At 44.0% G+C, this 23,118-nt stretch overlaps 1 protein-coding gene across 1 annotated transcript in view; it reads left to right on the forward strand.

The window, feature by feature from the left end:
• The window catches only part of LOC308125596 (partitioning defective 3 homolog), a gene marked incomplete at its 5' end in the record, with an annotated part of 413,756 nt that overhangs the window by 184,743 nt on the left and 205,895 nt on the right, over positions 1–23,118 (forward strand). Inside the window, 5 exons of the mRNA XM_080489471.1 lie at positions 3,239–3,339; positions 5,395–5,478; positions 12,159–12,284; positions 15,363–15,578; positions 16,578–16,765. Coding sequence (XP_080345597.1) covers positions 3,239–3,339; positions 5,395–5,478; positions 12,159–12,284; positions 15,363–15,578; positions 16,578–16,765 — 715 coding nt within the window. The remainder of the gene's footprint in view (positions 1–3,238; positions 3,340–5,394; positions 5,479–12,158; positions 12,285–15,362; positions 15,579–16,577; positions 16,766–23,118) is intronic.

Here is a 23,118-nt window from a genome sequence, read left to right on the forward strand (position 1 = left end):
GCACCACAAAACAGGTTTTATCCTCCGCTCATTGTGAAGTCAATCCACGTTTAGTCAAATGGTTCATTGTGTAATGAGACGTCTGGCACTTCAGGCTTGATCCGCCTAAACAACAATAATACAAGAAAACACACTTTGTTATGAGAAAAACCTTGTTCACAATTATGTTAGTAAGTTTTTAGCTTTGCTTGACATGTATTAAACCGTGACATGTCTCTTGAATCACTTCGTCTTTTATTAGTCAATATTAAAATGATATCAATAGTACTCAGCCCAAATCCATCCATCCATCCTACTGCTTTATCCGGTCCAGGGTCACATAGAGCTGAAGCCAATCCCAGTTAATTATGGGCGAGGGAAGAATACGTCTGAATGATACTCGGAGCCACTGATAAACGCAACGTTTTTGCAGCTCTGACTCCATGGAAGTTACGGAAAAGGCAGCTTTTCTGAAGCTGTGCTACTGTGCACGTTGAGTCTCCCGTAATAGCAATCCAACTTTTTTGTCTGTCCTTGCAAATGTCTGTATACTCTCCATTATTAATATTTAAATTTAATTGCTCTTTGCTTGAATGTGCATTTTGGTTTCATTACAAAAACAAACAACAGCACCCACTAGTGGCCAAACATGAAAACTACATTTTCAAAAGATTGCAATATAGACATTCAACTTTTCTGAAATGAAAACACAAAAATTATGCATTTTTACTGGAAACGTTATCATGGAAATGTGGCATTGAATTACAAATTCTCTTCTGAGGTGCGAGATCTTTGTTGTTATCCAGCAAACCATCTCAGCTTGAAGCCGCAACACTTTAGTGTATTCTTCTTTAAAAACATCACAAAGCCAGCCAACATTCAATATGTAAAACAATTCAGTTGTTCTGCAGATGTCCTTGGAATAAAAATCAATATCTGGGCATAGCGCGGATCACTGCACTCGCATGGAGAAGAAAATACCTCAGAAGGTTTTCAAACAAATAAAATTCTCATTTTCATGCAGATTATTTTGTCATTTGTTCATAAACAAGCATGCGAGGTATTATTACGACACGATACATCCTTTTATCTTTGATTGAATGCCTCTTTTATCCATATCACCGCGCCACTGTGGTTAAAACTCTTTTTTTTCTTTTTCATCCTCACAGTCCGTCTTGGTTTTGTTTCACTCAACAGACGTATCACCTTCTGATCTATTCTCTTGCCACTTGGTAGCAATTTTAATTGTTGAAGTCCTACGTCACACATGATTACGCTGCTTTTTTCGTGTAGCTGTTTCCTTTTTCTTTTCCCCCTGTATTTCTCCTTTCATTCCATCACGCTTCATCTTTTTTTCTGTTCCCCACTTGCATTTACATGTTAAAAGAAAAGACATGAACCAGCTTACAGTATCAAACTAAAGTAACAAGCAAGCGTTGCTATGAGCCGCCGCCGAAGTTAATTACACGTCAGCCGCGATGATACACCACTAATCAGCTCACCTCTCTGATCACGGCGTTGTCTAATGAGATAAAGTTCCTAAGCACACTCATCTCCTTTGTTTTATGTATTAAAAAAAAAACAAGTCAACATATTTTTTTTTCCTCTCATGCTCCATCCAGCAACCGTCAATCACGATTCCATGAACAACTCTGTATTCATTCTTCTTGTCCGATTTCAGCCCTCCCACATTTATTTATGCATATAAAATGAAATAATCAAGTCTCTCACACACACACACATGGGATTTTTCACACATAGAAAAGGTCTGAATAACAGGCCGTGCGAGGCGCCCAGGGACCTCAGCTGACATGTAATTATAGGCCAGGGTTCCAGGTCGACTGACTTATTTTGATAGCGGCTGGTCAGAAAGGGGGGGGAAGAGGTCTTTTAAGGTAGACTGCAATGAAATGTTCATGCTCCCCCCACTTCCTCCACCGCCCCACCACCCCACCTCTAATAAATAAATAGGGGATTGTCTGATTGTCACTGAAGAAATCGTGCCCCTCCACTTTGCATCTATTTTCATGAAAAACTCAACCTATTTGTATGTGCTTGACATTTTAGTGAAAGAGGAAGGTGAAGGGGCTGAGGAAGGTGAGGGGGCTGAGGAAGGTGAGGGGGCTAACAAAGGGCTTCAGTCGGGCCCCACAGGGAAGATCTCTGCACAGCCTACCAAGGATCAGCTGCTGCTAATGGGACTGGAAGCCGGACCATAATGAAGAAACTATAGTAATCACTGCGTCTCATTTGTTGACAGACCCCCTCAGTTTTTCTTGGTCGCCAACCTTCAACAGCTGATTGAAAATGAAGCCTGTGTTATTAGATATGTCTCTCCCCCATCCGACATGCGGGATGTCATCGCTGCGCGTAAGTGCCTCGGCTCGATCCGTACCATCCCCATAAAGAGGCCTCCAAATGAAGATTTTATCCCCCATTAAGGAGAGCACGAGGCCGCTGTCTCGTCCCAGAGCCTAGTTAAGCCCTCAGACGTCTGGCCCCGCCCGTAACCGCCGCCGTCTCACGGTTCTGCTCTGCCTAATGGCCCCGAAAGTGAGACCGGTAAATAAGACGAAGAAAGCAAGAAGAAACCGAAGCCATCAGGCGAGATCGCTTTTATTCAGCGCTGCCATCTTTTATCTTGCTGCCATCACCTCAAACAGGCAGCGGAGGTGCCGCGCTCAGTCAGGTCTTAACTTATAGTAAAGGAACAGTGAATTACGAGGGTTGCACTTTTTTCTCATCACTTTTTTTATAGGATGAGTACAAGTACCAACCTTTGTCTACTTGCCGATACCAAATACCAATACAGGTACTTAAGAAATGCCATGAAGTCTAATTCATACACAGACGATACGCGGAGGCTTTGCATTGCCGTGTATTGTGGATCTTTTGAGAGTACACCAAACAGTATTGGACCCAATACTCCATACTGGTATTGGTATCGGTGCATCAATTAACACAACTTGTCAAATGGGTTGCAGCTGTAGAGTGATGCTTCCACAGCCACATCAGGGTTCCAGTCTGTCCTGCCTCCAGAGTGTTGGATTTAAAACTGTGGAATAGATGTGACTTTTCCAACAGGTAATTGGATTAAAAGCTGGTGAAAAGACATATAGGCAGGAGAGGATGAGCTGCAAGTCCAGCCAAATTAAAATAATGACTGAATGCGTGAGAGCTATTTGTATGTTCTTGGAATTTTTTCTTTTTTGTTTGCTTTTTTTTAACAATCTGTCCTTTTTGTTCTTGTATTTTATAGGAGGAAGAGGAGCTGAGGAAGCACGAGAGGAGAATTGAAAGGATCGAGCCAGTAGGGAGGGCCGACTCCTCACTGGAACACTCACCGGTGTTACATCTGGAGTGAGTGGCCTTTTTACACACCAAAAAAAAAAAAAAAAAACTACCCCCTCCACTTATACACCATGCAGCGTGTCTTAAAAGCTTCCACAAATATATGTTGTGTTACTCATGGGCCTATATTCATGGAGTCTTTTTCTTTCCCCCCATCGTCGCTCTTTTTGGTGCTCCACCCCCTTTTTCTGCTGGTGTCATCACAGACACTCTTCTCTGGACAGCCTATCATTTTGAGATCGGGCACAAGTTGTCACTGAAAAAAATTAAGGAAAATCTTGTTTTTACCCAATCTGCCTTTGGCTGTATGATATATGTGAAATTATCAAAAGACTTTAAACAGTGTGGCAGTATAACTTAATTATAAACGTCTTGTGTAACGTTAATCGAATACTATTGGAAAGCTTGTTTGTTTCCCTTTCAAATAGTTTTACAGACTGTTGGTTCAGACACCGGTGCAAATGGGGGAAATGGTGAAGTCCAGTAATGCCTGGATTATTGGTAGCACTATGGGAGCAGACACGTTGTCTCGTAAATCAGTCTAAGATGTAGGAATCTTCTTGTGTCCTCTATTCAATGATCCCCATCATCCCACTGGGCTTCAGAGATACCTGGCTCATCTCATAGGAAGCCACACACCAGCAGTACATCAGTCAAACGTGGCAGACGCCATTCTGACTCCTGTAGCAGGTCGCTGCGAGAATCAGAACCCCGAAACAAGAGCCACAAAGAAAGGCTCCGTTTTGGCAAATTTTTCATCCGTCAACTCGCCAACTCAGCTCTGGTGCTAATACCACAAATAAAGGTTTCTTACAAATGTGAAACCATTTCAAAGGGAAATAAGACTTTTAAATGGGGAACAATCTATTCACACACAAAATGTCATTGCTTTTTATCCGACTTTACCTCAGCCATGTCTGAGGAACTTCTATCATTTTACTTTTGTGTAATCCTACCGTCCTACGATACTGAGCAAACTCAATTTAGCAGTGCTTTTCCAAAGCTTTGTTTTTTCTTACGCAGAGCGGACACAAGCTGCATTATCTTTTGGATATATTTTTTTAAAACGTCTCAATATATTTTGGCATAAGCAAATCACGACATTGTACTTCCACGCTATCGACTTTGTGCACGTGGGGGGTGTTGGAGGGTTCTGTGGGACAAATAACAACGTGGTATTGGACGCTGTCCCTCTCCCCCAAAAATAGATTACTTGGACTTTGGATTTGTCAGTTTAGGTCTCAACTCTTTTTTTATTGCCGCAAAATTTGATGTTGGACCTGAACTTTAATATTCATGTTCACTACACCACCCTCCCAAACAGTTTGACCATGAAAATGTCAATATGAACATGAGCCTTGTTATCATTTTTCCACTTCAAGATATATTTTCTTAACTTCTCTTTAATTGTTCAATCAATTCATTCTGCCTTCAGTTCATAGGTATTTTCTGTTTGCAAGTTGCTGTTGCCAGATACCTTTGACATGTTTCGATTGGAATCCAGTCGAAAAAAAATTAAATGCTGATAAACTTCCCCTCCGACACCATTTTCTTGATTATTGATGTTGATAATTAGTAGAATACTAATCCAATAACCTCTGTATGTGAGACGCAGACACAGAGAAGAAAAGCCTTGTTCTTGAAACGTCATCCCGCACATCTACATTGACGTTTGTCTGTTCATTTGTCTTCACGTCTTTATCTGCACAAATTAACCTTCTCCTCCTCCTCCCTTCCCTTTACACGTTTTCAATTAATTTGTCCTCTTTTAGCACAACAGTCTGATCGTAATCACTTAATTGGAGTCTCCATTTGGATCCCTAATCGACCCCGAGGTCCAACAGCCAGTCTTTGTAATGGATGAGTCTCTATAGGCAACGCAATGCAGCCTCCACCAACACGTTCCCCTACATCTTATTGACCTGGTGTCATGTTTGACTCTGCTGTGTTTTTAGATTTTGCATTCCTGCGCCTTCTTGTCAGTCCTGTTAGTTTTTTTATTCATGCCTGTCTCTCCCTCCCTCCCTCTTCCGCCTCCTCCCCTCATCCATCAACGTCCTGCAGGAGCATGCTCAAGCCGGTGGAGGTGTCCAACGGAGGCGGGCCCCTGGGGATCCACGTAGTGCCTTTCAGTTCACAGGATGTCAGGTAAAGTGGAGAAGACCATCTGAGCGTGAGAGGCTCACCGTCCTTTATGTCAGGAGCGTCAAACATAAGGCCTGTCCACCGAAACTGGCCTGCAAGAGGCTCCAATCCGGCCGAACCACCAAGCAAATTGTAGAAATTTCTTAGCAGTAGTGGACACAACACTGAGCCCGAGCCTTTTTTCTTTAGATGACATATTTCCTATAAAAAGAATGTCTAATCTGCCCCGGAGCCAACTTTTAATCCACTGACACCAAATTCTAAATGAAATATGGCCGACACATGAAAACTTCAGTGACATACTTCACTTCTAGTTAGTAACCATGCCATTCATTATTTTTTTGTATGTAGCCGTTGGTGAATACAGATAAACACAAAGTTTAGCATTTCTGGTTCACTTGTTTTTTTGGTTTTTTTTGTTTTGATTTCTTTTCAAATGCCTGAATTGAAGCTTGTATTTAAGGTGTCAAAAGTAAAGCCGTTATGCTAAAACCTGCTTTGAAGAAGCTCCAATCCAGCAAATGGTTAAAAATTCAAAGAATACATTTATTATATGTGAACACAACACCGAGCCCAGAGCTGAGATATCAGTGATTCTGCCATGAAAGATAGCAAACGAGCATTAGCCTCAAAACCATGCTGTCGGGGTGAGTTTGTCCAAAAAAAAAAAGAAAATGCATAATGGATACAGGAGACGTTTTGGGACATTTCACTATATTTTGCACCAGAATGCATCAATAAATTCGGCTTCATATTGAGATTGTAGTTTTTTTCTGTACTAATTGTTTTGGCTATGTGAAAATATCAACATTTAAAACCCTTAAAAATCTATAAAGTGGAAATTGAAATGTTATCATGGCACTATTTTGCCACTCCCCTCAAGATGAAATTGGGCATTTTGTAGCTCCTGAAGACCCCTGCCTTATGTACAAATACCTGAATGTTGGATATGCAGTATATGTTGTTGTTTTTTCACTCATCATTCCAGATTTCTTTCAGTTTTTTTCATGTCTTTGTATTTTTTGGCCCACAGCTGTCTTTTCACTTTTGATTTTCACAGTTTTTGTTATTGTGCGCCTCAGCAGTTAAACGCCACGTCTGTACTCAGCACATCCCATCGTGCACGAGCCCCCAGTGGCAAGGAGAACAGATGAAAGCAGTCTTTGCTCTTGACTGCACACTTTTCTCTTTTGTCTTTAGTTCTAACCTCTCTCCACAGTCACAGTAGTGTCCGCTGTTTCCTTAAAGTGATTCCCTTTATACTTTGAACTGATGGGAAGTGTCGACGAGGGGAGACAAGAGACGGAAGACGTCCCACTTTATGGTTACTCCAACAAAAAAAATAAATAAAAAAAGACAGAAAGTGGCCAAATGTAATCAAACTAAAAGCTTAAGCTGAGGGACTGGCGTCACACCAAGGTGAATGTGACGACTCAGCGCAGCAATGGGGAGAGAGGAGGTGAGGGGGAGGAGGTGAAGAAATGAAATGGGATGACATTTGAGGGGAAGAGGACGGCTGTCATTGAAGACGGCTGACTGAGACACTAATCTCATTGCTGTTTATAAGCAAGTGTCAGGAAACCATATTTAGCCTTGACCCGGTGTAAACTCCATCAGAGGCAGTGACACTCCGAGTTATCCTGAGTCAGAGAAGATCCAGTGAGTCACGACGAGTTGTGCCAAACAAAATAAAGCGATTATGGAAACAGTGCAATATTGCTGAGAGAGAAGCTCAAATCCAGCAGTGCATTAGATATGCTTTTACCCTTAAATGGGACCGTCTGTGCTTCAGGGATTTTTCTTAATCTCAATACTCGATTATAGAAGCTGCGTTTGACTCACAGTGTAAATAGTCATACTTTTCTTATGTTGACCTCACCGACGGGCTGTAATTTGACACCTGCATTTTGTGAAAAAATAGATGTTTTCATCCTGCACTTTGATACAAGCATCATAGCTGTTGATGTTTCTCTGCTGCACTACATCAGCAGCGAATTACCAAAGAACGACGAGGGAGCCGAAACCCAAACGTGGGCCCCGTTTCCATGTCGTTTCAAATGAAAACATGCCAGTTTTGCGATTTTGTTTAAAGAACGTTGCGCATTTAAAGACACCGTGAGTTCACATGGAAACCGCAGAAATGCAGAACGACTTTCACAAACGTTTTTCCTTTTTACTTGAAGTCGTTTTTGTGTAGACGAGTGAGCTTTTTCCTCATTGGAGAGTTTTTTTCTTTAAAGTTCCTCTCTATACCCAAAGTGTCTTCTGCCAAAATGTCGCAGTGATGCCAGTAAATGTCTTCTCCATCGGCTCGGGTCCGGACTAATAGCCATCAGAGCCTTCAATTAACTTCAGCCATGATAAGACTCAGTGCCTGGTCAGTGGGATGATGCTAATGGCTGCGGCCCAGCCCCTTCCTGTGTGCGCTTTGTGCTCAGGACAGGAGGCATTAAGCTCAGCGGGGCTGTCATTAGCGTCTAGACCAGGGCCAGAGGGGTCAGACAGCCCCGCCACAGCAGACAGCGAACAAGGAAGTGCAGGCACTCCGGCATCGGCTGGCCGCATTCTGCTCCAGTGCACCGACATCAAGTCAGATCCAAGCGGTGGCAAAGGAGAAAGCCGAGAGACTCTGTCACTCCTGCAGACACAGTGTCTTTAATACACAGATCCTTACCTAAAAGTCAGTGTGGAACAGTTTCTTGAAAGACACAAACTCTACCTGTCTCGCAAAAAACATCTGGACACACAAGCATCGTCATTCGCACACACACACACACACACACACACACACACACACACACACACACACACACACACACACACACACACACACACACACACACACACACACACACACACACACACACACACACACACACACACACTCCAGATGCTTTCTGCGCCTAATGAACTTCTCATTCCGTGACCAGTTTCAATTGTAAACAAACTGCGGACAATTGCCGTGCATAAACGGCTCCTGATTGGATTATTACTTGATTAAAGGCAGTAGATGAGCGAGCAGGTGGCCCTCCTTCAAATCGTCTCCCGGCGCCGCCGCTCAGCCACGAGATGGAGCGAAGACGTGCCGTTGTTTTCATGGGAAAAGTGGGACTCGGCATCTGTGGAGAATCTTCTCGCCACCAGAGTCCTTGTCTTATGATGAATTTTACCCGATTTGCAGATATTCAAATGGCGCTTCAGCTCACCTCCGAGAAACCGACGAGCGTCTCCAAAAGGCGTGGGAAGAAATTGAGAGGGTGATTGTGCATTACAGTCAACACAGTAATAGTGCTTTTACCAAATCATCCTCGTCTTCAAATCCCTCAAAGATGCTCCTTCATCCCCAGTCCTCCCCGCAGCCGCTTTGAATACTGATCAGGGATCAGCCCGAACTCCTTTATCTACTGTTTCTCGTCTGCCACCAGATCAGAAGTCATTAGAGGGTGTCCGGAGTAATCTCCAGCGCGTAATACTTTGTTTTCAAGCTGCCAACACTTATGCAGATAAAGCACAATCATGTCTGCCTCCGCGCTCGCCGCAATTACTCTCTGCTCGGCGCACTTAAGCTGACCTGGCAACAAGGAAGAGGGAAGGAGGGCTCTTTGTGATCTTTAATTTTCGACTCGGCGCCGAACTGTTTACCCCGACGCGAGGGGCCGAGATGAGCCCGCGCCACGAACGTGGATTTTCACATTATACAGCCAATTAAGAGCAATGTTCTGAGAAATGGCGGGGGGCGGGGGCCGGGGGGGGGGGGGGGGGGTTTGGCTCAAATGCTAAAGAGCTCCGCAAAATCTGCCCTTGACGTCGGCGGTAAACAGGGTCACACATTTAATGTGTCTTTGTTTGTGTGTCCGGCCAGCGACGGGGAAAGAAGTGAAAAATATGAAAAGCGTGCCTCTCCTGTCCTTGCCACTAATGAGGTGTTACTTTCAGGATAATATAGTCTACCTGCTACATCTTAATGGTTCTGACCCTTATTTTTTTATTTTTGTTATTCTTCCCCATATAAAGTTGACTTCCTGTCAGTTTATGCAAGGTCACCAAAGACTCAGTCAGCTTAGCTGATACCGCGGGCCTCAGACTGCTGCAGGATGTAACTCTGCTGTGTGAGCACACGTCAGATGTCTTTGCATGTGGTTATCCTCAGGGCCCGGCTAAAGCCTCCGAGGAGCTCAATGGTGTATTTATCGAGAGGGGGAGGAGGGAGGGGGGCTGTTTGAAGGTAAAGGTTGCCTGTTTTTGAAGGGATCGCTGAGATGGCACCGCTGCAGAACTCCTCGGGTGTTTATTACTCTCGTCTTAAGCTCCAGCAAAGGCAACTGTGGCGTCCCCCCCCCGGTAGCCAGAAGATGATCTCTTTGCCGTTGGTCTGGATTATTTCATACAAACCCACAGAGTCCTTTCCTCAGACCTGCCCAGAGAAAGAGACACAGAGCAGAGGACAGGAGGACGGACAGAGGCTTAAAAAAAATGTGTTTGTGTCGCAGTCCAGCTACAGGCCGCAGGAAAATACTGGAAAGTTAAGTTTTGTTTAACAGTCGATCACATTACAATAGGATGAAACTTTGGAAATGTACTTTTCACAGAATCCATATGGGAACTCACAAGTGAGCACCTTTTGTTGCTCCACTTATTTGAAAGCAATGAAGCACTTCAAGTTTTTCTTCAAAGAATCGATGATGCTTATGACTTTCAGCTTTATCTTTGCAGCTACGACATTTAAAGGCTCCGTTTACACGACGATGTTTTCACGTGACAATGGAAAACTTTTGTTTACATGATAACGGTGCTCAGAGTCATGAAAACGCAACATTTTGAGAACGCTCCGTCTCCGTGGAAATGCTGCTACTGCACATGCACAACTAGATAGACAATAACAACAAAACTATTGTTTGCTCAAGATGTATTGATTGGATCTTTTGGTTATTTTTCATTATACAGGTACTTCTCAAAAAATTAGCATATTGTGATAAAGTTCATTATTTTCCATAATGTAATGATAAAAATTTGACTTTCATATATTTTAGATTCATTACACACAACTGAAGTAGTTCAAGCCTTTTATTGATTTAATATAGATGATTTTGGCAAAAAAGTAAAGAAAAACCAAAAATCCCCATCTCAAAAAATTAGCATATTTCATCTGACCAATAAAAGAAAAGTGTTTTTAATACAAAAAAAAGTCAACCTTCAAATAATTATGTTCAGTTATGCATTCAATACTTGGTCGGGAATCCTTTTGCAGAAATGACTGCTTCAATGCGGCGTGGCATGGAGTCAATCAGCCGGTGGCACTGCTCAGGTGTTATGGAGGCCCAGGATGCTTTGATAGCGGCCTTAAGCTCATCCACAGTGTTGGGTCTGGTGTCTCTCAACTTCCTCTTCACAATATCCCACATATTCTCAATGGGGTTCAGGTCAGGAGAGTTGGCGGGCCAATCGAGCACAGTAATACCATGGTCAGTAAACCATTTGCCAGTGGTTTTGGCACTGTGAGCAGGTGCCAGGTCATGCTGAAAAAGGAAATCTTCATCTCCATTAAGCTTTTCAGCAGATGGAAGCATGAAGTGCTCCAAAATCTCCTGATAGCTAGCTGCATTGACCCTGCCCTTGATAAAACAAAGTGGACCAACACCAGCAGCTGACATGGCACCCCAGACCATCACTGACTGTGGGTACTTGACACTGGACTTCAGGCATTTTGGCATGTCCTTCTCCCCAGTCTTCCTCCAGACTCTGTAACCTTTATTTCCGAATGACATGCAAAATTTGCTTTCATCCGAAAAAAGTACTTTGGACCACTGAGCAACAGTCCAGTGCTGCTTCTCTGTAGCCCAGGTCAGGCACTTCTGCCGCTGTTTCTTGTTCAAAAGTGGCTTGACCTGGGGAATGCGGCACCTGTAGCCCATTTCCTGCACGCTCTGGATGTTTCCACTCCAGACTCAGTCTACTGCTTCCGCAGGTCCCCCAAGGTCTGGAATCGGTCCTTCTCCACAATCTTCCTCAGGGTCCGGTCACCTCTACTGGTTGTGCAGCGTTTTCTGCCACACTTTTGTCTTCCCACAGACTTCCCACTGAGGTGCCTTGATACAGCACTCTGGGAACAGCCTATTCGCTCAGAAATTTCTTTTTGTGTCTTACCCTCTTGCTTGAGGGTGTCAATGTTGGCCTTCTGGACAGCAGTCAGGTCGGCAGTCTTACCCATGATTGCGGTTTTGAGTAATGAAACAGCTGGGAGGTTTTAAAAGCCTCAGGAATCTTTTGCAGGTGTTTAGAGTTAATTCGTTGATTCGAGGGTGGGTGTGGTGCTCCAGATGATTAGGTTAATATCTCATTTAGAGTACCTTTTCATGATATGCTAATTTTTTGAGATGGGGATTTTTGGTTTTTCTTTACTTTTTTGCCAAAATCATCTATATTAAATCAATAAAAGGCTTGAACTACTTCAGTTGTGTGTAATGAATCTAAAATATATGAAAGTCAAATTTTTATCATTACATTATGGAAAATAATGAACTTTATCACAATATGCTAATTTTTTGAGAAGTACCTGTATATAGTAATGCTGCCTCCGTTTCCTCAAAAAGGGGGAATTGAGGCTTTCAGCTTGCATCGTGACGTTTGATTGTCGTAAACAGAGTTTCTCTCACCACGCCACCTCCTGTGTGTTCCCTCTGCAGGACTCAGGGCTTGCTGGTGAAGCGATTGGAGCGCGGGGGCAAAGCCGAGCAGGAGCGCCTCTTCCAGGAGAACGACTGCATCGTCATGATCAATCAGGGAGACATCCGCAACCTGCGCTTTGAACAGTAAGCTCCAGCGTGGGCCCGTCGTCTGCATGCCGTCGGCTTTCTTCTGCCCAGTCGCTCCACTTGTTGTCAGCCACACTGAATGCCATGCTGATTTTAATTTCGCTCCACCATCTCCGGAACTGGGACGCACTCGGCCTTCCGTTGGCGCTCTGTCACTCTGAGTGATGTCGTTCACGCCGAGAGCGGCGTGTTGGACGTTCAGTGCAGTGACAATAAATTGTGTCCCGGTTGATAAGTGGAATCCAAAACCGCAGGGAGGACGCGGAGCCCACACAGCCGCACAATCAAACTGAAATATTACCGACTTGTTGGCCCTCGTGTAATCGGCCTCGGTGACCCGCAGTCCTTCACCACCGCCTCGCTGCCTGATCCAAAACCAAATATACAAGCACACACTCTCTCTCTCTCTCTCCCTCAATCCATCGCTACCGGTTCATTTCCTGAATTGGAATGAAGATATGAGCCTGACACCTCCTCTCTCACGCAAACACGAGTCAAACTCAGTGGACTCACTCATATGTGGACACATAAAGCAACACTGAAAGCTTTAGCTACACCACACACAGCGAGGCTGTGTGTGTGTGTGTGTGTGTGTGTGTGTGTGTGTGTGTGTGTGTGTGTGTGTGTGTGTGCGCGCGCGCGCGCCAGGTAGGTAGAGAAATAGATTGCTTCTTCTCCGGGCTGCATTCTGGGAGGCAGAGTACAGAGGTGGTCCGCTCAGCTCGCCCCTTTATCATCCAGCCCACCACAGGAAGAAGTAACCCAGATTCACACAACCTGAAGTCACACTGAGCTGGACAGAGACTTGTGTTTTGCCTATCTGCCCCAGTGTTGTTTGTGCAAAATCTCCAGATTAAAAATAAAAATTATAAAAATTTTGGGTGTCGGGGAAAATCAAAGAACTTCTTCAGATGCACAAGAAATATTTAATGTTGGAGTGTAAAAACAAAGCATGGTTAAATCAGTTGGTTTTTTTTTGTAATCATCTCATCAAAATTATTGCTTTGAAATTCTTCACTCCACTTAATACATATTTATTTAATTTGAATTAAAGTGACAGTAGCATGTTCGCCGTTAGGGCCAAAGGTAAAGCGCTAAACTGGACAGCTGCTAGTAAATCAATGGAATAACACCATTTAAATCCTCATTAAAACAGCCCCAACTTTAAAGATGTCCTCCCTTTGAATGACAAAACGATATCTAATTGCATTGCATCTTGTCGTATCATATCACATCATGTCGCATTGAGCGAGAACATGTATGTTAAAGCTTGAAGCCTCCACATGAAGGGGATTTGGTGAAAAAAGGTCATCAGGCGAGGAGGCCCTCTAAATGTAGTCAGTAGAGAAGGACGGGTTCATCATGATCATCACGACTTTTTGAAATGCTACCGCACATACGCACCGTGGCTGTAGTTAGTAGTTCTTCTGCACATGCTCAGTAGATTGACAATAAGAACAATGTTTTCCTCCAGTGTCACGACTCCCAGTCCAGATTTCTTCTGGGATTTTGTAATTTCATAGTTGATCGTCATCCGGAATAACAATCCGACTTCATTGTCTGTCCATACGAACGTCTGTGTGCTCCCATTGTTAACAAACAACGGCAACTCGTGGCCCAACACGGTAACCAAGTCTAGTAAAAAGAGAAAATATCTCCATGTTTTAAAACTTTATCATCCAGCTAACTTTGTCATGCTAATGTATTAACCCCCCCCCCCCCCCCCCAAAAAAAAATCAAAAAAATTAATCATAAATAAATAAATCGTCTCAGTTTCTTTCCAGGTCCTCTCTACTGTGAAAGAGGCTTACAAACCAAATCCACAAGGGAGTGATGTTTTGTAGTCCTTCCTCCTTCTCACCAGCATCCCAATGCATGCATAGCGATGAGGAGAAGGAGCCAAACTTTCCTCTTTTCCTCGCTATCTCATCACTTCCTTACCCCCCCCCTTGATTGTGCACCACAGAGAGTGACAATGCAAAGTGATAGTCTAATCTCCTTGGATTGTTTTGCATGGGTAAATATTTTGAGGCGCTTAATCTAACCGAATGTAATGATGCATTGATGGGGGTAATTTATTATTCAATCAGGCTTGCGTGGAGGCTGATTGCTGGAGTGATGGCACAGTATATGTGCGTACTGACACTCCCGCGCGCGCGCACACACACACACACACACACACACACACACACACACACATACATACATACACCAGCCCTCAGCGTACATATGGGAGTGATTTTCTTCTGTAAATTACCATAAGAATAAAAAATGGGAGAGGCCGAATCCTGCAGAAGTGACACAGTACGGTATATGAGCCTCGAATGAAGTGCCGTCGGAAGCCGCTTAGTGTCTGTCGTTTGGACGGATCAGTGTGGTATTCCTGGCGTGGTAATGGTGGGGGTCCTCACCCCCCCCCCCCCCCCCCCCCCCCAAAACACACACACACACACACTGCAGCGTGGCCCTCTCCTGGCCAGACTATCTATATGCTAAGTGCCGCTGGCACGCCAAACTAAACAATCCTCGTGTCTGGGAATGATGTGGAGCACTTGTCTCGGCTTATTTGGCCCCAAACCTCACACGGGACTCGGTGCGTGCCTCGCCTCCTTTTCTCTTTCCCCTATTTTGTGAGTAAGAAATGAAGTGTGTGTTTACTTACGCTCAACCTCGTTGTCTGGAAAGCTTCCCTCTGTGCATGATTCATCATCTGTGTTGGGACTGTTGAGTCGATTCAGCTCCAACCACACACAAACATCCCTGCGAGGCTGCACATACAGTCAATTTCACTGCATACAGTGTATAGTATTTCATCACCCATCCGCATTTTTTTTATCTGGCAACCATCTTGATGCTGGTAATTATAGATAATGTGATTTCTCTACAGGAAGTAGGCCCACGATTAGCCACGCTAACCTCAAGTCTCGCGATCGCCTTTCAACATCCAGCACCTTGTAGCTGCTCCTATCCGTCTTGATCTCCCATGCCATGATAGTGCATCATTCTACGTGTATCTCTCATCATGTTAAAGCTAATTATTCATTTCTGTCTCTTCCACCGTCCTGCTGTTTGCAGAGCCCAGAACATCTTCAAGCAGGCCATGCGCAGCCAGGCCATCCTCTTCCACGTGATCCCCGCCGCCATGAAGCGGCAGTACGAGCTGCTGTCGTCACGCAGCGAGCTCAGTCCGCCCCAGTCCAACAGGGTCCGCTTCAGCCAGGCCTCCCAGCGGTCCAGTGTGGTGGTAGGGCCAGGGTCCAAGTCTGGGCCACAGCACGGCCTCAACCACAAGTAGGTTTCACTATTTTTCTTTCTTTAAACAACCTGTACGACGGCTTGCTTTTTTAATTTTTTGGGGGGGCTTTTTTTTTTTTCAGTATTACATATTTCCACGGAAAAAGTCCTAACTGCCAAGTTTAAATTGACTTACAGCAAATTCTAATTGAAAAATGTCTGACACATAAAGATTTTAGACTGTATCATCATCATTTACTAAAAAACCACCTAAAGTCGGAAAAACCTAATTGATGTACTTCACTCCTAGTTAGTGACCCTCTAATTCATTATATATATTGTATGGACATTGAGGACAACAGATGAACTCCAATTAACATTTCTGGTACACTTGTATAGAAGCAATGGTTGTTTAGTTGGTCAAACACATTTTTGTTCAACGGCCACCTGCAACCCAGTTCCATCATCAGTTGGCCGGAAGGGTAAAACAGTACTATAATACCTTTTAAATGTAAACTTTTTTTGCTTTGTTGTGGTGCAAAGTATACATGATAAGAATTTCTATATTTTCACAAATACTTTTTATTGATACTTTCTGGTGAAAAATAGTGGCTTTCAGGTCCCAGTGTTGTGTTGTGTTGTGTACGTCACTCATAAGAGATGTTTTTTTATTTTTTTATTACATTTTCTTTGAAATTTGTACAATTTGCTTGGTGGCTTGGCGACCAGATTGGAGCCCTTAAGGAGGCTGGTTTTGGTTCGCGGGCCTTAATGTTTGACACCCTATATGTATAGGCAAATGTGTTTTTGTTTATTGGACACACGGTATTTGTTCAATCAATCTTGAGCTAAAATGTGACTCGATGCCTGATGGGAATTATATCAGCAGGTGATATTTTTAATTCTTGTCACAGTGCTGTGTTCAACACCAAGAACAGCTTGCTGGAAATGGAGGCGATGCTGAGTTCATAAGCACGGCATTGCACAGGAAACATTTGATCCTTGTGGGTGCGCACCGAGATCTTTAACCCCGTCGTCTTCTTCTTCTCGCCGCAGTCACCAGGGCCCCCTGGCAGGCAGCACGCCGGAGCAGAGTCGGCGTCACACCACTCTACCCCAGGTCCTGCTGGCGAGGGCCGCGTCGGCCCCCTCCCCCTCCCTGCAACGTAGGGTGAGCGCAAACGCGCCCGAAAGCTCCTACCTGAAGAACAAAGGCCGCAAGTTCAACATCCAGCTGAAGAAAGGTGAGGGAACACTGGAAATGTGTTTGCATCTTATGAATATGAGGCTGTGTGTCGGTCACGTTGGAAACTACCTCCGGCAAATAGATTGTAACTAGACATTCAGAGCTTAAGCTGTCATGTGAGTCAAATTCATAATTTGGTGTGATTTCAACAGGCACTCTTTATTGCACAAGGATTTAAATTTATACTTTTTTTTTCCATTCAACCAAGTTGTCACACTCACAGATTACATTATTTTCCACTCAGCAGAGAAATATGGAAGATCCTGGTATTTTTTATTTTTTTGCAAACTCAGAGATCCCCCGCAGAATGAAACGTTTATCTGCATGCAGCATCCGATGTAAAACACATCCAGGCATTAAATGTCACTCGTTACCAGAGAAAGAACTGACTGTGGGTTCTCACAACGTTTTCAAGTGAAAATGAAAAACTTTCCTCGGCGCTACTGAAACTATTGAAAACGCTTCCGACTCGGTCTCCGTGGAAACTGGGTAATTGCAGCTTTTGGAAATGCTGCTTGTGTGCGTGCGCACCACGGCAATAGTAAACAGAGTAGGTGGACAATAACAGCAACGTTTGCCTCCAAAGTGTGTTGACTCCCAGTCCACGCTCTCCTTCGACTTTGTCGTTTTTTAGTTGAGTCTCACCCGGAATAACAAACCAACTTTTCGTCTGTCTGTTTGTTTGTTTGTTTGTGTGGTGTGTGTGTGTGTGTGTGTGTGTGTGTGTGTGTGTGTGTGTGTGTGTGTGTGTGTGTGTGTGTGTGTGTGTGTGTGTGTGTGTGTGTGTGTGTGTGTGTGTGTGTGTGTGTGTGTGTGTGTGTGTGTGTGTGTGGTTTTATTACAATAACAAACAACAGCGCCTACTTGTGGCCTTGCATGTTAACTTCATCATTTTCTACTGTTTCGGTGGAAACTGACAGAATTTTCAAGATGTTGCCTCTAAATGCCGAACTTTTCTGAAACGAAAACACAAAAATGTGTTTTCACTGGAAATGCTGTGTCAACAGGCCTTTTTATTATCCCCATCTCTGTCGGCCATGTTGGTCAAACAATTAGTCGAAGAAGTCTTAGTATAACCCGACATCTTCCTTGAAAAGCTAAAGAAGTCTCCTCTTTCCTTGGAGTTTGGTTCAGCAGAACAAGCCAAGAACAAACACAGTTTGTGGTTTGATCTGTGTTTCCTTGTCCTCCCATGTTAAGTGTAAAAATATGTTATTTCAATCCTGGAGCTGTCGTATTTACGCGTGGCGGGTTCACTTCCTGCTCCATTGCTTTGCCGTCGTCACATGAATTAACCAACAGTTAGTTCTGAAGTGAAGCTCTGATGAGGTGACTCTCCTTCTCCACCTTTTTGCTCTTTCTCCCGCGTTCAGAGGCGAGGCGAGCAGATGCTCCGTTTAAAGCCGGTGCCGGGGCCTCGGCGGCAGGCTTCTGGGGAATATGTGGGTTCAGCAGTGCAGGCTAAACGCCGCTCACTCCGGGGAAATGCAGTCACAAGCTGCTCTGATTTGTCTGGCAAAGGTTTCCGAGCGCTGTTCTTGCAAAGCGCATGGCTGCAAGTTATATTTATTTGTTTACAATGTGATAAAGTCCCTCTTATTTATTTCTTTTTTCCCCTCCGTGCACACGAGCCTTTCATTTTGTAACCAAGGGTAGATTTTGGTGGAGCTCCAGGTCGAGGCCGATGCCAGTTGTACAGTTTATTTTCACGAGCCACATGGCTTCGCGATCGAATTCAACAATACTCATAACTCTGCAAATATGCACCCCCCCCCCCCCCCCCCCCCCCCCCCACACACACACACAAAAGTGACAGAAATAGTTTCAAACATCATTGCTCATGATTTAAATGGGGTTTACTGGAATGGATGTCTCTCATAAACTGCGAGCCGTTTGTAAACTCTAAACGGAGAGAAATTATTGTCCGAATGTTGTCAAATTGGCAATTGAACTGAGTGTGAAGCCCCCCCCCCCCCCCCCCCCCCCCCCCCCCGAGCTCCACGTTGACAGTTCTGCATGATTGCCATCAGACTTTATCACTGCTCTCTGACAGCGAGCAGTTTTCCTGCGTTGCGGCCCGAGCGGCCCGGAGTCCCGGGCGGTTCTTGAATGGCAAATTAACGAGAGTGCCTTAATCAAATGTGGCTGTCGAAAAGGACATACGCACCCCATTAAGTCATCCTAATGTGCCTCAGCCTCTCTTCATGTTTACTGTTTAATTGGCTTATTGGATCCCGGATTCCAGCTAATCCAGAAAGGAATACAATTACTTTTATCCTGCTCTTCTATTACCTGAAAATAAAGACGTCAGCGGTTAATTACTTTGGGGCTATTAGAGATGCATTCACCTAATTGCCCGATTGGAGAAGCGTTAACGGCGGGATCGTACAATGGGCCGGAAATTTGATTGTGCTCATTAGTTCGTGTGCAGGGCAGAGGAGGCCGATGGTCCTGGCATGGTGGACGAGTGGACGAGGAAGTAGGATAACACGTTTTGAAGAGGGGCGCTGTAATTTGTGGAAACTTTAGTGACAGAGGGTGAAAGGACTTCTGTTATTTAATCTACCAAGGGTGTTTTACCAATAACTACCCGCAGGTTCGATTCCCTAAACCCCAAATTGAACCCAATTTATAGATCAGCACCTTGCATGCCTCCATTGGTGTGTGTGTGTGTGTGTGTGTGTGTGTGTGTGTGAATGGGTGAAGAAAAGCCGGACAATGGTGCACTGTTCCGCGCTCCCGCCTCACACCTAGAATAACATGGGTTCATGTACCGGCTGGGTTTTTCTTTCTTAAGTTTGCATGTTCCCCCCGTGTGTACGTGAGTTTCCTTCCACACTCATCAGGATAGAATGAAGTATATTAACTGGTCGACGGGTACAATGGAAGATTATCCGCTCAACCAGCAAAGACGAGGAAGAAAAAAGTGGATCGTGGATTTGTTTGAACGCAACTCAGAAAAGCACAGCCTAACTACATGAGAATATTAATCTGACAGACTCATCAGAGACCTCGCCGGCTCGCGTGTTTGTGTTTAGAAGCCACCAAACAAAGATCCCTCGTGACGGCACTGAGCGTTCCTTGGAAAATCAAAACGATCTACTTTTTGTCAGTGGAGTGGATGTTAGATTTAGATGTTCACTCAGTATTTAGTGAAACTAATGCAAATGACAGCAAAATACAACCTGGAGACTTTCCTTTGACATGTCAGTGGTTTAACATATAATCTACACATGAAACAAAGACGAAAAGGTATAAACTATATTTTCATTAGCACGATCCTCCTTCATTCTTTTGTTTTGAGGAAAATGAGTATCAACAACTTAGCAATTCAATGATACCAACAAAGATATAACATTTACCTCAATCTGTGTATATTTCTGCTTAATTCTGACAATTATAAAGGTTGTTTTGTCAACGTGGAAAAAATGGTTTTCTATTATATAAGAATAAAACAAATACAGGGGAAAAGTTCAATATTTCCATAATTTCACCCAAACTAACATTTATTATTGATACATATTTCTGAAATATAAAACCTTAAAATATTGTACAATCTCATCAAATCTGTTGCGTTTTGTATTTTAAGTCACACTTTTCCATATTGAAACAAACCAATGCTTGATACTCTTTTAGTTTATATGTTATGAGTTTCAAGCCTTTTCAGTGGCACCTGTACATCCACTGATTGTGTGAGCACATTTAATCAAGTGTAGACCTTCACTTTCATGAATATTTGCAGAGCAGGTTGAGAGGTCGCTGCATCCAGCTCCTCCGCCGCATCATCTCTTGATTAAATCTGAAACTAAGACAGGGATATATTAGGGATTAGCTGTCATGCAGCAGTAATTACTAAAGCGTCAGAGATCCGGAGCTGCGCCCTGTCCTCAGCACTAAAGAAGAAACTTCCGCAGCAACTCTGTGACCTCGTATCGCGAAAAGTTTCGCAGCCCCGAAGACAAACTGCCGATTTAATATTCAAGATAAACGGCGACAGCTATTCCTGTCTGCTCAGTCGTCGCGCTGCACTGATGGAGAGATCACAAACCGTCATTACCCTCAACCCGCCCGGCTCTCCAACTTTATAAACACTCCCTTCATCGCCTCCCTGCCAGTTTGTTTGTGTGCAGGAGTCGGGAGTGAAAAGTTTGCCTCTTTAGTGTTCCCTGTTCATCAACGCCGTCACTGTCAGCGAGACGACAGCGCCCGCTCGGCAGACTGCTAAAGAGACGTGCGATCGGCGGGGGGAGAAACTAGGTCATGATGAAGCATCAGAGGTGCTGACAGCTCTGTGAAGTGAGCTGCTACTTTGACATGAATACTAATCACCGGCTGGTGCCGCGGCGAGATCGGCCCGGGTAATCCTAAACATCTCCTCTTAATGGCTCACTCAAGATCGTTTTTGTTACGTTTTTTTTTTTTTTTTTTTTTCAATATTCTGTCACAGAATCCTGCTGTGTTTGGTTTACCTCACTCCTCGGTTGACATTTGAAGCCATTTTCCTTGCTTTTATTTGACAAATTCAGGGTCTGGTCAGCAGGAAAGGTCAGACCCGAGATCCTCTTTATTTATTCGTTATTGTATTTGCCTACTTCCTCTCCACCGGCGATTCATATTCATTTGATGCACCTTAAAGGTCAGACTTAAAACCTGAAGCAAACGGCTCTGCACAGCTGATACCCCGAGCATTTTCCCTCAGCTGTTGGTTTTAGGCTTTGAACTCACAATAATTGCTGCGTTCTCCATTATGTAAAATGGTCCAAATGGCGATATGTAATAAAAAAGATTGCTTGGACGCAGCCTTCTGACCTGCTCCTGCACCGGGATGTTTGGTTTCAGCATCTGGATCTCAATCCAGAACAGAAATGATGGAGAAAACAGCATATTTTGGCTATTTTGGCAACCTGCAGAACATTTTAAGAGGCCATCGGAGAGCGTTCTGATCCATTCTGCCATCCATAATCATCAATTTCTCTCCACTTATTCCGCTTCCAAACCCAGTCTTTAATCCGACCACAACTTGCCAGTGTGGCTTTGCAGTCCACATGCACTCATCTTAAACACGCAATTTTGGTTCATAGCAGCGGCGCTATATTTAGATTCGGGGACATGCTTCGTATTTAAAAACCTGAACCAGGCACACCCTGATGACTGAAGCGTGCCAGCATGGAAGCGAAGCATGTGCATATTAACTATAGGAGGGTCGGAGTTGGTTGGAAAACTATAATTTGATCCCTGCTCAGTGGTTGCTGCACCAATTGAGCCTGAAAGTAGCAGCGGGCCCTTCGTATTTCCAGATGGAGCAGCAGGTACGGTCAGTGGACGCAGCCTCACCTGTCAGCATGAAAAGGCAAAAAGAAATCTTTCTTTGCTGATATGTGCCATAAATGTCCATGACTCCAAGTATTTACGATATCATCAAAACCACTAAGGTAGTTTATTTCCTTTTCCAATCGAGAGTTTGTGAGTTGTGGCAGCTACAAGCTAAGAATCCCCTCAGATTATATGATTACACATACAAACTGGATTCAGCTTATAGGGTGAACACTTGCTTATTGGCTGTCAAGTGCATGAGACACCCACTACTTTGTTTTCCCGCCATGTGTCCGAGTTGAAAAAGGACACAGTGAGTTCAATGTTGACCACCACTGCCTTTAGATCGCCGCCTTGCTGCGTCCCAACCAATACCTCAGAACATTTCAGCCATCCAGCCGACTTGTTATCCCCCCGGGTGGTCACCACGTCACAGTTCATTGTGGACACCTGACATGTGACCCGCTCCGTCAGGTGCCAGACTGCCTTCCGGGTGTTTTTTTTGTTTTGTTTTTTATCAGGTCTGGAAATGAAAGTGAGTAGATTCGAAACTATTCAGCAAAATTTCATTGAGGTAGTAACAGTAACCGGTCGTCTCTCAGTCCCCTTCCGCAATTTACACATGTTGAAGTGTCCTTGAGCAAGACACTGAACCCCAAACTCTGGCCTTGCATGGCAGCCGCCTCCATTGGTGTGTGAATATGTGTGTGGATGTGTTTAAAAGAGTAAAGCGTTTTTGGGATCGCTCAAGCAGTGGAAAAGTGCTACACAAGTGAAACCCATTTACGATAATACATTAATGCTGATGTGAGTCCTGCTTACAAGTTATGTTGTGAATAGTTACGTTCACTTCAATATTAAATTATCAATAACACAAACTGTTTAAATCTAAAAAATGTGGGATTGCAAAAAAAAACAAAAAACAATATCTCTTAGAAATGTTCAGCAACATCTTAAGATCTTGCTGTGTAAATGTGTTAAATTAAAAGTGAACAACCATGAGTGTGACCTCAATGAGGGAGCCATGATACTTTTGTT

The sequence above is a fragment of the Lipophrys pholis genome (genome assembly GCF_963383615.2).
Source record: "Lipophrys pholis genome assembly, chromosome: 20".
NCBI classification, from domain to species: domain Eukaryota; kingdom Metazoa; phylum Chordata; class Actinopteri; order Blenniiformes; family Blenniidae; genus Lipophrys; species Lipophrys pholis.